Consider the following 16,971-nt stretch of genomic DNA (forward strand, 5'->3'; position numbering starts at 1 on the left):
CTAAGCTGTTCCTGAAATAAGACAGGAGCAGGCTCATTGCTATGGGAATGAAAGACTCCAGACTGCTGTGGTGATAAGGAGGTTACACTAAACAACAACGTTTAATTTAGGCCAGCACATTTATACACCACCACTTGCAAAGAATGGTGATGTTGAATTAACTGCCCACTTGATGGCAGTGTGGGTCTGCACACGCTGAATTTCCCTGTTCTCTGAGCTGGAAAGAAAGGCAAGTAAAGACATCAAGGTTTGTCTTACCTCCTCCCTCATCTTCTTAACTGTCTCACCTTTCTGTTAAAGAAACAGAAAAAAAGTTAGCCTGGGCTGATGAAGTGAACTGATATACAATATTTTGACATGAAAATAAAGAGAGAAAGTAATTTCCTGACCTTTCCGATAATGCTTCCAACCTCCTGAAACAAAAAAAAAGACACTGTGAATGATACGATTCGCTACAGAAGAGCATTTGCACGGCTCGTAAGCTATTTCACTATCACTTATTTCAAACCTGCAATGTGAAGCATAGCCCCCTTCCATTGTTGCTGTATACAAATATGCCATGTTACATACAAAGAGGCGGACTAAAAATGCGGCTTTATAGCTTACTGATTGTGCAAGAAAAATACCTTTAACAGAAACTGATCTTGTGGTTACAGATCAATCCTGCTACTATAAACACAGATAAACCCCTATCAGGGAATGAAAAGTTCAAAAATAATAGAACTGCACAACCTGCTAGAGAAAATGGGATATAATACAAGCACAAAAATAATTGCTGATCTCTCTGAGGGCAGGCATTTACCCTCTTTACACCATGTAATAGCTAGAGCTGAATTTCCATGCTGCCGAGTGTTATTGTGTAAACACCTGGTGGCCTGTCTTAATCTCCCTATTAAGCACTTCCAGAACAATAACTGCTAATCACTTTTTAGGGATTTGGGGATTGCTACTGGGCTCCCACAATCTTCTATGAAGGGACAGAAAATACTGAGAAATGTGGCTGTGAACATACAATAGGGGAACAATTTGGCAGTTCTGGCAACATCCCAAGTGTTAAAAGCTTGGTGAATAAAACCAACAGGTAGCAAAAATGAAGCTAATAACTCTAAAATGAATAGTCTGGACACATTACACAAATCACACAGGTGTGACATCAGACTGGAAATCATCTGATGGAGAGGAGACCAGCTAAAGGTAAACAAACTCCTCTCCAATACTCAGATTATGAAGTCTGGTTCAATGGTTAAAGACTGTCTCACATGGCTGATCTGTCCCAGACATATGATATACAGTTCCCCCCTCCCCAGTCTATATACTAAGTCTGACCCATCCTGAAACACAGTCCAAAGAGTAAGATTTAGGAAACTGTCCTCCATTGCTCTATCCAATGATGGACTCGTGACAAAGTGGTACTAGCTTCACTCTGCACTAAAGAACTACCAGCAGTGACCTTGAAAGAGCTATTTCTCACCAGAAGGTTATTTATAAGCTCATAATATGAAGCTGCTTGTGCTTGCAACTCCTCGCATCCTGCTCACAAGACATAAAGACACTTCAGTGAGAAGACGATCTCTCTCAATGAAGAACTTTGGCATATGGTTCCTTTGTGCTCTCTGCAAGTCTGCACATAACACCAGACTGGGGGGAACAGTCAATACACTGCTGGACAAGGCTGTTATTCGGAGTCACCTAGACAGGCTGGAGAAATGGGCTGAGAGAAACCTCAGGGAGTAGAACAAAGTCAAATGAAAAGTCCCATGTCTGGGATGGAACAAGCCCATGCAGCAGGACAAGCTGGGCAAAAACTTGCTACATACAAACTGGCTTCGCAGAAAAAGTCCTGAGGGTCCCAATGCACAGCTCCAACATGAGTACCTGAGTGCATCAGCAGTGCATCCCTGATCAAACAAATGCTGGGCTGTGTTAGCAAGAGTGTAGCCAGCAGGCTGGGGCGAATGATTCTTGCCTTCTCCTTGTCTTTGTGAAACCACACCTGGAGGATTGTGTCCTGTTTTGGGCTCCTAGCACAAGACAGGTAAGGACACACTGAAGTGAATCCAATGCAGTGCCACCAAGATGGTCAGGGGACCGGAGCACTGGACACATGAGGAGAGGCTGAGATAACTGCGTTTGTTCACCCTTAGGAAGAGAAGTCTTGGGGGAATCGTATTGCGGTGTACAATAAGGAAAGCAAGTTGCAACATCAAATTCCTACTCAATATGAGGAAAAAATTTTTTACCATGGCGATGGCTGGACATTGGAACAGGCACTCAGAGAAGCTGTGGAGTCTCCATCCTTGAAGGTGTCCAAACACAGCGTGGGCAAGGCCCTGAGCAACCTGCTCCAATGGGATCTGCTTGACTCAGGAGGTCAGACTGGAGACCTTCGGGGGTCCCCTCCAACCTCCATGGGTCTGTGATTCTTCAGGCACGGCCTTTATACCCACTGAAGTCAATGCCTAACTAGCCACAAAGTTCCTCAACCCAGTGAGGCCCCTTCTCAGGTTTATTTTCAAACTTTACTTTTTCTGTTTCCCATTTCCCTTTTTTATTTCCTTCCTACTTCTCTTCCAAGATGGGATTCTGCTCTTACGTACAGACTGACCAGAGAACAGATGTTGTCCAGACAGGCATTGCAAATCTTCCAGAGGTATCTGCTTTGCAAACCTATAGTTCTGCTGGCTGATGTACAGTAGACCTTTACACGTCACACATCTGTGTGACTGTTCTTGCTAAAGCTTGCTGTGTCCATCTGGGACTGTGAGACGTCTGTACATCTGCACATATAATGCAAAGAAGCAGCTCTGTGAGAAGAGGAATGAATGAAGCAGACTTGCTGCAGTTTTGTGTCTTGTGACCAAATTATCCTATGTCTCTTAATATGTAGGTTTAGGTCATGCCTTTTCCCATGGCTGAGACAGCCATACCAGCAGGCTGTGTAGGCTTTCTAATGAGGTGCAGCTTTTTTGTTAGAAGTGACACAAATTTGGGACACCCATTCCACAAAATTCTTAAGATCTTAACTATTTTTTTTATATTATCCCTCTAACTCTGCCAACCTGCCTGTAACTGTTGAATGGGATTAAACAATACAGGGAGTAAGAGTCTCAATGATGTTAAGCCTTGGGAACCCCTCATGTCTAGTAGTTCCTATCTGCCCACTCAGTACATTCAGCAGTTTTACCTTGAAAACTTTTTCTATTCTTCTCAGTCTCAGCTTTCAGAAATAATTTCTTTCATAAGACAGATTCTTAGGAGGTAGAAGGACCTTTTGCTATGGGTAAGCATATTGTGTTTCAAATGCTATGGGCAAGCAACCCTATTTCAGTCGGTGGTATAATTTCTGTTTTTGTATATCTGAGGTTTCATTAGAAGCTGTAGGCCTGGTCTTGCACCTGCAAGGCCAGGTTCATACACTTAGTATGAACCAAGCACACACACTTAGTATGAAAACTGTCCTAATCCATTTGATCATCCTGGGTCTTAATGACAGATGCTGTTCTTTCCGAAATGTATGGGTGGGTCATGGCTAATAAGTACAAAGATATCTTCCTTGGAAATAGGAAAAGATACTTTCACTTTGGAAACAGAAAAGCAATATACTCTTTGTAGCCCTAGTGAAAAAGATGGTCCATTTCAAACAAGAAAATTGGGAGTGTTTAAACAAGCAGAGTAGAACATAAAATATTAGGTTTCTAAAGCTGCTTGTTCCACTGAAGTCTGTGGGAGTTTTGCTATTGATTTCAGTGGGGACAGGAATTCTACCTGACTGATCATCACCTTGTTATTACCAAAGGGTACAAGCTGCTGAAGAACTGAGCGAGTGAACAGTGTGAATCCCACTGAGAAAAAATATTTCAATGAGACTAGTGACCAGTTCCTTGGAACATGCTAGCAAATGTCACTGTAATGCTATGGAGTACTTCAAACCTTCCCCTCCTCAAAGGGTGAATTTAAAGCTTATTCTATAAGGAGGTAGTTTCAAAACATCCAAGCAAATGCCACATCTCCCCCTGCACTGGGAGCTGGGATTCTTCTTGGAAATGTGAGGGAAGGGTGCAAGGGGAGAGAGAAACATTAACTTCATGTGGATATTCCTAATTTTTCCAGAATTTTTGATCCATACAAATTACTAAAAAAAATTAGAAATCGAGAATGGTTCTAAACGGGTCACTTCAGACTTTTTTGGGGCCTTAGCTGTTTCTAGAAAAGCTCCCATAAGTACTGGTGACAACAGATCATGTCTTTAATTATGATGAGAAACCTGCTTCAGCCACAGATTAAATCAGAAGACTCTCTACACCTCATTCTCCAAACTACTGATGCTACTTCATCAAACCTTTAATGTTTCTTTATACAGTCCAATATTTATTTCATATAGATTCTTATATCACCCTAAATTATGTTTAGTGCTTAATGAGATACCTAACATCATTTTTATGACATTCAAGTTTTATCAATATTTCTAGCCAAGGTTACTTTGAGGGCTTTATCTTCTTCAGAAAATGTTTCTAAATCTGCCAGACACCAAACTGTGCTGCAGTTACCTGCATAAGACTAAAGGGATGGGATGTCTGTCACCTACATCAGTTCATTAAAAGTTAGGAGTCTAGTGTAAGCCAGACACCCGGCCTCCTCTGCAGTCCAGGGAGAGAGATAACAGAGGATGGTTTGTTCCTAAAAGAGGAGGGAAGAAGTGTACTCCCAAGGGTTTCGTCTTTCTCCATCTGCAGTAGAAGAAGCCTAGACTCACACTAACATACCTGAAGCGTGGTGAGAGGAATGCTACAGTTGATGTCAAATTCAGCCTCAGTGCAGGTCAGACAGGAGTTTGATTTAGCTGTCCTAGCAAATAATTGCCTACTAGAATATACTAATAACTCTTGAACTATTTGCTGTTTTCCAGTGCTCAGGAATATAAGCTAAAGGTAAGTATTTATGATCAATTTCAGATTGATTTATTGACTAACCATCTATGCATAAACACAGTGGGAAAATAAGTTATATGATAACAATTACTGGGTTTCATATAATCACATTTCAACAGCTGATCGAAAAGCAGTGCACAAAAAAAAGAAGTTATAAATGGGGGAACTAAAGCTCAGAGGGAGAAAGACAGGTCCAAGGCAACCCAGCAGAGTGATGCCAGAGCTAAAAGTACTACCCAGGCTCCTTGGCCTCAACATATAAACACCCACCCATGAGAAGCAGATATGTCACAGCAACTGTGCTGGATGAATAGGATGCCTCCGAAAAGCTGCATGTGTGCACGTGCCTACGTCCACTGATACATATGCATACACACATACATACATTTATATTCTTGTGTGTGAAGTCAATATATACATACAGGCACTAAATAGATAGAGATCAACTTTCCTTCAAGAAATGACAGGAATTTGGGGTGCCTATCCTGAGATTCTTCAAAGGGGCCAGAGTTTCAGATTATGCTGAGTACCCAGGCCAGGTAATGCCTTCCAAAGGGCATATCTCCAGGTGACAGCATCTCAAGCAGGACAGTCTCACAGTTGGGCTCCAACAATGTCACTTTGGAAAACCCCAGGAAAATTTGAGATGTACATGCTGACTTCAGATAGCCTGAAAATAATTCCCAAGCCTAGGGGGGCTGAGTTGATTTATGACTATGATTTTCTTTAGTATGCCATTTCTAATGAAATAGACAAAATGAAAAGAGGTGTATCTCACCAACAAACACTGGAAAACCGCTCAGTATCAATAAAGTGTATTGCTAGCCAACCACCTAATTCATTGCGGATAACTTGAGGAAAAGCAATGGTAAAAACAGGGGATGCTTTCTTTCATGCTGAAACGCAGCATATAATACTATTTGCACATCTTATTCACATGAACGGGATGAGTTTTGCTCTTAACAAACACTTGGGGAGTGGTGGGCCCATCAAAGAGCAGAAAGCTATTTCTGCAGTTTTTGCATCATCGGTGGTGAGAGCAAGGCAGCACCAGCAGAACAAAAGGTGGCAGCAGAGAAGTCTGTGAGCCAAGGCTTTCACAGGGCTCTTGATGGTGCGAATGACTAAACAAAGATATAAAACAGGCTGTAGGAGAAAGCTATTTCCTAATCAATTATCTGGTGTGCCTTTTGAATAACAAGAGAAAGAAATTAGTCATGTTAAGAAAACAAGAGGCTTAACAAATGGTAACAAACCTTGATTTAAAGATTAACCTTTGATCTATAAACATAATGTGTGAAATTCCATCATTTTTCTAAGTGTGAGGCTACTTTAATAGTTACTGTGTCCCAGGAAAACAAAACAAAACAGGTAGCTATTCCAGGACAATGGAGAAGCACAGGCCTTGCTCTATTACTATGGGGCATGCAGCTTCTAATATCAATGCTACGGGGCGAATGGAACACTAACCTCACAGAAGCCCTGAGATAAAGCCACGTCTAGAAGGAAAACACGTTTAATAAATAATATATGAATATATACTTTCACCCCAAAGCATCTGACAAAGCACAGGCCACATCCTAAAGCCTGCAGTTCATTCAGGCAATGCTTTGATTGCATACGCTTACCTGCTTTCTATGAGCAAAGATAAGGCAGAACTGTCCAGTCCAGTAGGACTGGACTCTTCAAACAAAAAAGCCTGCTAGAAAAGCATTGAAAGGAAAGAAATACAGCCTTCCATGGTGGGGAAGCACATCTGTCATGAGACAAGGAGGGATCCTGGCAATGGCAAACAACATCTGCACTGATAAAAGTTTTCTAGACCAGCAGCAGTTGTCTTTCTCCCATCCATAAAGAGGCATAACAACCCAACTCTCTCTCTTCGCCTTGTTCTGAGGATGGATTTGCCAATACTTGTATAAGCTCATGAATACACTTGCATGGAAGACCCCAGGAACATGTTCCATGAAGATGTTCTGAACAATGTGTTTGCATGGAGCATGTGGGGCATCAGCATTTTTCAAAGACTGGAAGAAAAGTCAGTTTTGGGAAACATGATGTAACATGTCTACCTCAGGGAACAAATGGCTGCCTCAGATAAACTGAGAGTCTGATTTGTGTTCTGGGATTATGTGGGATTAGCCTCACTGACATGGGAGATCTCATGTTCCTAGGTGATGCTTCAGTAGTCACTGTCTGATGCTAACAGCCCTAATTTAGTAAGGCACTGCAGTCCAAGCCCTTACTGAGACAGATCGCATGCTAACAAATGTGGTAGTGTATGAGAAAATCTTCAAATTATGGTCTTTCTGACAGAGATGCCAGTGTTATGAATCCACAGGTCCTTCTACCATTTTTTGGGCAGCTGTGCCAATGGATATTTCTCATTTGCTTTTTGATAGCAGATGGGTAACCAATTTACATTTAATTTCACACCAAACCTCCCAGCCTTCCCCCAAAAAACAACCCCAAAACTGGTTCTGTCCCTTTGCTTGTCCCTCCACCTGTGATGCTGAAGCAGCAGCACTGAGTAGGGTGTGTGCCTTCTGCAATCTCAGTTCATTACAGCTGTGGACCGATGAGGAGATTCTGTTTGACAGAAGTGGGAAAATTCAGCTATGGAGATTGTTTTTGGGGACATACAGTGCCCAGGGGCTGGGGGAAAAGACCTCTGTCCTTTCTGTTGATTTTTTAGGCTAGTGAGAATCTCTCAGCTGTTACTACAAACACACTAAGAGGAGATCCATCTTGTGTTGTGTATTTGCACGCAAAGTTTTGTTGCATGACTAGAGCTCTTAGGTACCACAGTAATGCAAACAAACAAAACAAGAACTATAATAGCAATAGGCAGGACAGTCAATCCTCATAATACCCTGACAGAGTTCGTGGAAACTAGAAAGAACAGAACAAACATTGGCTTGGTTGGCATTTTACGGCTTGGATTAAATTACTGACAAGGTGATTCTTAAAGCTACTTTGTTGTATTCTATATTTTAATAAGTAAAAAATAAAAGAAAAAATGGGGAAGGAGAAGGGCATTACGCTCAAGATGGGGAAAAATTATTTCTGTGCTTGCTTTACAGTCTTTCAGGGGCTATTAAGCAGGCACAAAAAAGTGGCCACTAAAAGAAATCCCTGATGCTAAAACTGTATTATCTATACTGATGAAAATGGCAATTTTCTCCATTATTTTATTCTGTCTATATTTGAGCTGTTAAGTGTGAGCAATCACCTTAATGAGTCTAAATTTTCTTTCTTTTTCTTGTAAAAAATTCTATATATAGTATCATAAAATAATCACCAACATGTCTGAAAGTCACCACTGAAGCTGGATGTAAGTCCACTGTAACCTGTCCTTCCAGTGCCACAAGGCACCCACTGATCCTGCTGAAACCATTGGGAGATAGAGTCCCTCAGGGCATCTAAAATTAAGCTGTAAGTACTGGAAGTTTAGCGCCTAAAAATCAAGGCACTCATAGGGTATTGTCCAAACCTGAATATTTGACTGCAGGTACATTTTTCTAATTCACTACTGCTGAAACTATGAGAAACATATCATTGAGCAAATGGTATCAGGGAAGGAAAAGCTCTACTCAGTCATCATATCTTTTCTCCATCAATGCAGATTATACATTCTACATAGTACATGTGCTGCTCTTCCCCAGACATGTTTAAAATCTGCTTGGGAGACTTCCAGAACCTCATAAAAATCTCAATACCAGGAATTTCTCTTGGGATTCCCTTATTAGGATTTATTTTCAAAAAAATATTTTGTCCCATTACTTCTAGCCACAAGCACTTGTATCACTCAAAATAACAACACTCCATTACACTCGTACTTATTCTCTCCAGGTATTTATGAGAATGTCTGAAGAAAGCTAGACACAGTCTCCTCAGCCTCCTAAAACTTTGTTATTTTTCTGCAAATTCCCCCTCTGCTCAGCCCTCAACATCACTCACACACATGGCACCTGCTGCTGAGCACAGAACCGCAGGTGTGATTTTGCCAGAAGAACAGTAAGGTAATTACCATCTTTTTGCCCCACGATGCACCAACGCTATATATTCAAAACTGCATATGCTTTTGCTGCAATAGCTTTCCTCTCCAACTCAGTATATCCCAAACGTGCCACTCTCTAGACACTGCCACATCTGATGCCTTTCAGCCTTTTATGCTTTCCAGATTTCCTTCTCTCACTGAATGTGTATCTTCTAAATTACCTTCTCCAGTTAATTGCCTCAACTCTCTAATTTACACCTCTCAGTATTTGGCAAGAGTCCTGCTTCCCTGCCAGTTTTCCCTTCCCTCCTTCATCCTACCCGTAAATTATTTCCTTGTTCTTCCTAACCATCTGACTTTATTAATCCATTTTGTTTTCTATTTCTGAACTCCTTCCCCTTTCTTTAAAAGATTCCTCAGACTCAATAAATTAATATATTCTACTTTGGTTTCTTGCAGACTTCACTGCACCCAATATGGTTTCGTCGACGCACACCTTCACGCAGTGCCTTTGGAAACGATGCATTTTTTCTTCTGCAGGTTTGTACTGGAAGCAGAGACTCCTGCGCCACCACTACAGGATGGAGACCAAAGTGGATTCGTGACCCTACTGCCCTTTACATGCTGGCACATTTGAACAATTTCTCCTGTTCCACTTCATAGACCTGACTTTTAAATCTCCATTAAGCTGCTTTCCTGAAATTTAACATCTTTCTACCGGCACAGTCTCTTTGCCATCCACATCTAAAATTAACCTTTAATGGTGAGTTTCTAAGGTCTTAATCAGCCTGTTAGCACTGGCTGTGTACAAATCCAAACCAGTCCAAAATGTAATCATTATCCAGTATAGTCAAAGTAGGTGCTTTTCCAAGAGTTATTTCTTTCTGGGCATGAACTGACCAAAACTAGACCAAGAGCACTGCAGACGTCAAGTACTAAGGTATGTTGGCAGATACCTGTGGGCAAGGCTATGATTTTCCACAATCTTCCAACCTCATTACCTGTGGCAGTAAGCAAGGGAAAAAAAAACAGCCACAAGTCATGGGAATAAAAAATTCAGCAAAAGGTGAGCAAGGAATGATAAGAAAAAACATCGAGCTCCATCAAAGACCCTGTAACACGCAGATAGCCAAAAGAAGTTTGATTTTGACAAAAATTAAAAAAGGAAGAAAAAGTGAAAGGCACATTTCTTTTGGAGCCTGAGCTCTGCCTCTCCTTACAGAGGGCTCTGATAGCTGGGGACTGTTTGCCCATGAATGCACACACACTCAGTTTGTGTTCCTTAAGCCCTTCAAAAATGTTGATCTGATCTGGCTAAATGCTGCCACTTTTGCCTTCGCTGGAAGCAGAAATCTTGCAATCTCTGCAATATTCTAATCCTGCCCAGAAATTACACTTTTTAAGTAGACAAAGGTAAAAAAATATCCGTACCCATTCACCTCTCTGCCCTACACAGTGATTTTACTCATTTTACTTCAAGAAACAGCAGGAATTAGATGGAAAATACAGAAGTAGGGCAATGTAAACAGCCCCGGCCCATATTCCCCATTTTTCTCTACTGAAATGCATGGAATGGCTTTATTCCTTGATGTGGTGCATCTTTCTCATTAATAAAAGATGAAAATGCAGCTCTGCATTATTTAATATACTCTATATATCCAACTCCTGCACATGCTTCAAAAGGCTCTTCTGTTCCTGCCCTCTCTGGAGCAGCATTCAGGTAACTCAGTCAAAAAGGTCCCGAGCAGCAGAGGCCGCAGTACCATGGCAGCTTTACGGGATGTATTCATTTTTGTCTAACTTGTCCTTAAAAACCTCCAGTGATGGATGGTGCGGCATTCCCGGGCAGCCTCCTTCCCTCCTCACACATCCGCATAACAAGTTTTTCCCAATTCTGCTTTTAAAATTCCCTGCAAACAGAAACAGTTGCTTCTCTGTGTATGTGAAGAACATCTGAGCACTGCCCTTGTAGCGTAATTCCTAGCACCTGCCCTCTAGTTCATCGCAAGAAAGTATGGCAAATATTTTGTGTTGCTCCTGGTTTCTCTTCAGGGCTGTCACACTATCATAACTTTTTTATTGATGTAACACGGCGCAAGATGAAAATTAGGCCTTTCATCTTACACCATCACACACTCTCTGAAGTCCTGGCTCAGGAGGACACCTTTCATATCAGGCCCTGGAAACATTTACCCTAAGGTTAACCTTGTATACCTTGCAGTGGTTAGCTTCTTGCTGGGCCCGCACAAGCCTTTTTGCTGCTTCAACAGATAAAAAAATTGCTGCCCTCCCTTAACATCACATTTTCTGCCCTGAGAGAGTCAAGGTTGTGCCTTGCCTCGTTGCCAGCCAGCTGCTCCCAAATCTTGCTAAGCTGCGGAAGAGGGGCTGAGCTGGTCCTCCAAGTGGCCATCCCAGCCTCTTCGGCAGGAGGCTGCACAAAGCCCTGCAGCAGCTCAGCTGGACCTACAGCCACTTCTTTCCCCAAAGCAAGAAAAAGCAAAGGGGCTGATGAGAGGTGTCCTACCTGCAGGAGGGCACTGACCCTGGGTTCTCCTGGAGCTCAGGACTGTTCCCATCTATTTTCCTTTCACCAGACGCTAATGTTGTCTTTGATTTTTGCTACTTGTTTTGTTTGTTGTTGTTAAAGATGCTTTTTTATTCCCTGCCCTCTTGCAGACGTCTGTCCATTCATACAAATCCTGATTTTTCTGTCTGCAGGTACAGAATTTAGCTTAATTGCCTAATTAAGATGTCCATCCTTGACTTAAAGCCCCTATACAAATCACAAGAAAAGTACACGCTGAAAATTTCCTAAGTCTGCAGGATTTACAGTCGAGATAACTAAGCATAGTAGCATATGGACTTTCAATCAAAATGAATGCAAATATCACAAAGCACATAGACCTTCCCTATGCAAAGGTACACTGGTAATAAAGGTTTAGAGACAGAGTTAAGGTTAGTGGGGATAGACCCTCATATTTCCATGAAACACACTAATAAATAAATAACTTTAAAATGATCTTATTTTAAAATTACCTAACTGAATCCAGTTTGCTACTGTTATTTTTAAAAACAACCTTTTAATTCCCCTCTTCTCTTTCAAGTTATGACCAGTTATTTACAGCCCAAGCTCTGCTTCAGTTAATTGTTTTGCCTAGAAATACTAATTAGAGATCAGCAATTTCCACTGATGTCGTTACCACAACAAATCTTAAGGAAGAGCGTAGAAACATGTTTCTTCTTCTTTTTCAGAGGCACGTACTGCTTTCAGAGTGACCTTCTCACACTGAGTTCATATTGACTCAGACATCCTTCATTCCTCTGTATTATAATTTCTAAATCACAGAAATGACATCAAAGAAACCATAAGGGTCTGACTTTTATCACCAAAATAAATTCTGATTTAAAATACTCTTTGCAATACTTAGGCACAATAGGATACATGATTAGAGCATAGTAGAGTTAACAGTATACCCATCGTGCCTTGTTAACTGAGGATGCATGGTATACTCCCACTTAATATTTGAACTTCATAACTTTTATGGGTTTAATTTACACCCTTGGGGCTACATATGCATTGAAGATTGGACACATAACATCCATTATTGTTAAAAGTGGTTGCACACACAATCATTGATGTTTAACACAGAAAATTATCTTCTTCTAATTTCATTTCTGATTTAAAAAAAAATGTTTTGTTTCAAAAAAACCCCTAGCCCACAGTTTAACTAAAATGTCCTGAAAATGACAGATACTTGATTTTTGCTTTAAAGGCATGATTCTGAAAGAAGCAGAGCTGTCTGACAGTGGTTAAAAAAAAGCACGCCTAAGCACGTGGGAATTTGACTGAAACCAGTAGGGCTACTTGTACCCACCAGGATAAGGATGTGTTCAAACGCCTTTCTGGACTGGGACCAGAACCTGGCAGAATCAACCCCTAAGACCTAATTTTGAGTGCAGACATGCGTACAGATTTTAGGTGGGTTTGGTGAAAGAGACTGTTATTAAATTTGCTTGACAGATCCCTATTTAAGATGCAGATTTTACACACCAGATGCCTGCCTGAAGCTGAATATTTCAGAGGAAAAAAATCAAACAAAATGGCTAGAATATTTCTGAGAAAATACATAATTTGGTCTGACATAACCTAATTTCTGAGTTTTTTAATTTGCGAATTTAAACTGTACCCCCTCATACTTCTTAGCAGCTCCGTAAGGAAAATACAGTGGGAGATACCATATTCTCCTATTTGTGCTATGGGTATATCATATGTGTGTTCATGCTATAGGTCGAAAGCATGCACTGTTTTAAAATGTAAATGTATTTTTAGTTACTAAATTAAATTCTAGGAGTAAAAATACTTTTTAGATTTATATATACAAATTTGACCTCCAGAATGATATCTATATATATTCACTATTCCTTCTTAAGAAAGAGCCAAAACCACCTCCTTTATATAACATTCATTCATTAAGCCTAAAAATGCCTGGTGTTGCCTGATGCAAATAATACAAACAAACCTATGAAATGTGTTTTTTAATTAAAAGCCCATTTTGTGATCTGGCAATATGAAATAAACAGCTATCAGACTGTTAAGTCTGACAATACTGAATTGGCACTTTGTCTATGGCACAGATTTCACACTTATCTGCATGCTTAAGTGCTGCGCTGGACAGAAACGAAATGACAGTCAACCTTCCAAAACAAACCCACAGGGGACTTGGACGAATGCTTGGTATATCAGGGGGTTCGCTCTAATAAGATGCTACATCAGAATAACGAAGAACTATCCCATTTGCGTTCAACAGAAATAGACAGTAATTCTGTGGCAATTATTTCACACAAGTCAATGTTCTGGTGTCTTAAAAAAACCCTACAAAATCCAGCAAACGATGAGAAAGGCGAGCCGTATGCAGGTCAGCCTTACGCAAGGGTCTGTCTAATTTGGCTAACTATCAATGGAAGAACTCTTTTTTTGCTGCCAGATCTGCTCAAAAAGGGGTTTGTTACAGGCAGGGTTTCTTCCAATGAACTCGAGCTGCAGTGCAAACTTATGTATGATGCCTTGAAAGGCAGGGGGTGATTTTTCAGTGATGGCAGCGGTGCTTTTGACTCAAGTCGGGGGAGGAGGAGCAGACCCTCTGGCAATGCCTCTGTCAGGCTCTGATGGTAACTGCACACACTCGCTCAATACACAGGCAACTGCTGTGGCAACAGTAAATGCTTCACCTTGCCATGCATGAGAAGGCGTATGGTAAGCGTGACATTGAGACCTCCTTCAGTCACTTTTGTGTCCTTCGTGTTCATCCTGGCCTTGTATCTTCAATACTTGAAAGCAGCTTCGTTTTTCTTTTTTTTCTATTCACTTAATCAACCTACAGAGAGAGAGAGAGAGAGAGAAAGAAAAAGTACCATTGAGTGGCTGAAGCTACTCTGAACTGAGAATATCATGTTCTACAAACCAATTAACATTCTTGCCTTTGATTTTCTGGACTACAGTTTAGTGCTGAAAAGGCTCCTTTGATTATTATCCCTCCCCAACCAACTCCTTAGCCCTTCATCAATTACAAGATAAACTCCCTTTTGAAACCTTAAAAAATGTCTTAACTTCCTGTATTTCAAAGCTGAAAATACAGAGCACAACAGAGTGAAATACAATGTTTTCTTCTGAACAGCACTTTCTCTCTGTTAACCTTTGCAGTGTGTATATGTAATATATATCTGCATTTTTATACGTGCCTGGTGCTGTCTTCATTTCTCTCCCTGTTACTACCTCTTTCTCTTTTTGCTTTTGCAGAAGAGATACTTTTGTTTTCTCTCCAGCTAGACAGAAATTAATTCTGAGCCTAAACACTGATCCCTGCCAGCAACAGCGGATGACACATTATCAAAGACATCTGAGTAACTAAGAGCCACTTGCTGCTGTAAATCTGGGCACTGTCTGACTTTGGTTTTGTCTACCAGGCTCAGAGGTGGCTCAGTCCCTCAAAGGCCAAAGCTGAGCTTCAGCCCTAAGTAGAAGGAAAATTTTTCTTAATTCCTAATGATAAATTGCAGATTTTCAGCCATTTACAAAGCCATAAATATCCTAAAATGCTAATGAAAGCTGCAAGGACTGGCTTTGAAGGGATAAACAAGATACATTATGAGTTTATTAATGCAAGGACATTTATCAGTACAAACAAAAATGGGGGCAGGAAGTAATATTACCAATGGCAGGCAAATTCCACAGTAGAAAAGGCTTAGAGACTCCTTATTCAGTTTTGTCCTTTTCAGGCCTATCTTATAGAGCATAAAACCCTTAAACAGACATCACGCCTCTCAGTAACCATCCCTTATTAACGACAACCCTATTAGCTTCGCATCTTGGAGCTTCCCAAATATTTGGCTAGCTTGGGCGCTGGCTAATGAGCAACCCTAGGGACAACCATTTTGTGGCTCAGAGCTTACAGCAGTGTCTCACCGGGGTGGCAGGCTATTGTCCCCTTGCGGAGATTGCTCAGGCATGGGACCAAACTACTGGAGGGACCTACAAGATCATTCCCCTAAAAACACCAGAGGTAGTATCATACAGACTGTTTCATCAACTGATTAAGCTCCATCTTGAGAGCCACTAAGCACTAACATACTAGACCAAAGTAAAGCACATCTTAGTTGAGCACATTATGTGTGAGAGAAGTCAACAGCAGTGCTTAAAGAAAGAGCACAAGAAACATGTATGGAGTCATCCCTGACAGACTTGCTGAGCTGCCAGCAATCAGCAATTCAAGATCTTCTGGGAGACTGCATCCAGACCAGCATTTTCAGTAGCCATTGGTGGACCATTCCTCCATGAATTTGTCTAGTCCCTTCTTGAATCCCTACATCTGGTCTCCAAAAGTTCTGGTCTCACAGATTAATTAGTGTGGGAAAAAGTGGTCCACTTTATCTGGTTTAAATCTGCTGACTGTCATTTCCCCTTGTTACATATTTTGCCCTCTGTGTATTATCTGAAGACCATCCCAGAAAGTCACTCCTCTGATGGCTCATGCTTCTCGCTTCAGCCTGAGCCTGCGAGTGGCCAAGCCACTCCTGATGTTTTTGCTGCTGGGATATACACTGGAAGATGCAGAGTTTTCTCTCAAGTCGCTGCAGGAGTACTTAGGACCACAGAGAGCTTCTGTGCCTTCAGTGACTGCAAGAATAAGAGGCAGACAAGCTTGAGGAGAGGTGAAAAGAAAGAGACAGACAGAGCAACGTAAAAGCCTCCTTCCTAAAAGCAAATTCATTAGTCGCTACCACAGAGCATCTCCCACCTACCTGCTCCATTGCCAGGGCTGATTTTCCCTAACTGAGAATGGACTCAGTGTATTTCATACCATATGTTCTACCACCCAGACCACAGCCACTGAAATAAATCCATTTATTCCACATTTTTAGGCTTATCACTTACATTACATATCACCTATTCAGATGGAGAAAAGCAGAAGAGAAGCAAGGTGCCTGGGTGAGAAGGCAGAAAACAGAAGCAGCCTGGGCACGCCTCTGACGCACCATGTGTACAAGAGGGTGAGAGGAAAATGTCCCAAGGCAGCCAGTAGGAAATGACAAAGAAAGGTATTGGGCTGTATTCTGCTTCTTTAAGGTTAGACCAGGACTCACAGTAAAATCTGGGTGACCACAACAGTCCCTTCTGACAAGTGCAGAGGGAGGAGCAAAGGAGGAGACTCTGTTTGTTCCCAGACGAATGAAGGAAATGGTCCCATGGTGCTCACCTGCTCCTTGCTGCTTGCTGAGGGAAATGCTCTGGCTCTGACAACCCAAGCATTTTCTGCTCAGCTCTGTCAAAAAAACCCCCCAACCACAAAACACCAGCCAGAAGCACTTTGGTACATAAACAGTAGAATATATCTTGGCATTCTGGACTTTACAGGAGCAATACTGGCCATCTGAGATCTCTAGAAACCCATGGTAGCTTAGGGCATGCTTGGAAGATTTCACATAGTGGATGTGTTTCAAGTAGAAGCAAGGTATTTAAGACCTTCTACGGACTGAAATTTA

At 41.4% G+C, this 16,971-nt stretch overlaps 1 protein-coding gene across 5 annotated transcripts in view; it reads right to left on the reverse strand.

The window, feature by feature from the left end:
- LOC127012593 (poly(rC)-binding protein 3-like) overlaps positions 1–14,283 on the reverse strand; it is a 67,719-nt gene extending 53,436 nt beyond the window's left edge. For all 5 annotated transcript variants that reach the window (XM_050890794.1, XM_050890797.1, XM_050890795.1 and 2 more), the window contains exons 1-3: positions 14,161–14,283; positions 390–413; positions 259–291 (exon numbers count right to left, since the gene is read on the reverse strand). In XM_050890794.1, the coding sequence (XP_050746751.1) occupies positions 259–291; positions 390–413; positions 14,161–14,238 (135 nt within the window). In that variant the 5' untranslated portion in view covers positions 14,239–14,283. The remainder of the gene's footprint in view (positions 1–258; positions 292–389; positions 414–14,160) is intronic.
- Between the last annotated feature and the right edge of the window lie 2,688 nt (positions 14,284–16,971).

This window comes from Gymnogyps californianus, chromosome 2, assembly GCF_018139145.2.
Source record: "Gymnogyps californianus isolate 813 chromosome 2, ASM1813914v2, whole genome shotgun sequence".
NCBI lineage: Eukaryota > Metazoa > Chordata > Aves > Accipitriformes > Cathartidae > Gymnogyps > Gymnogyps californianus.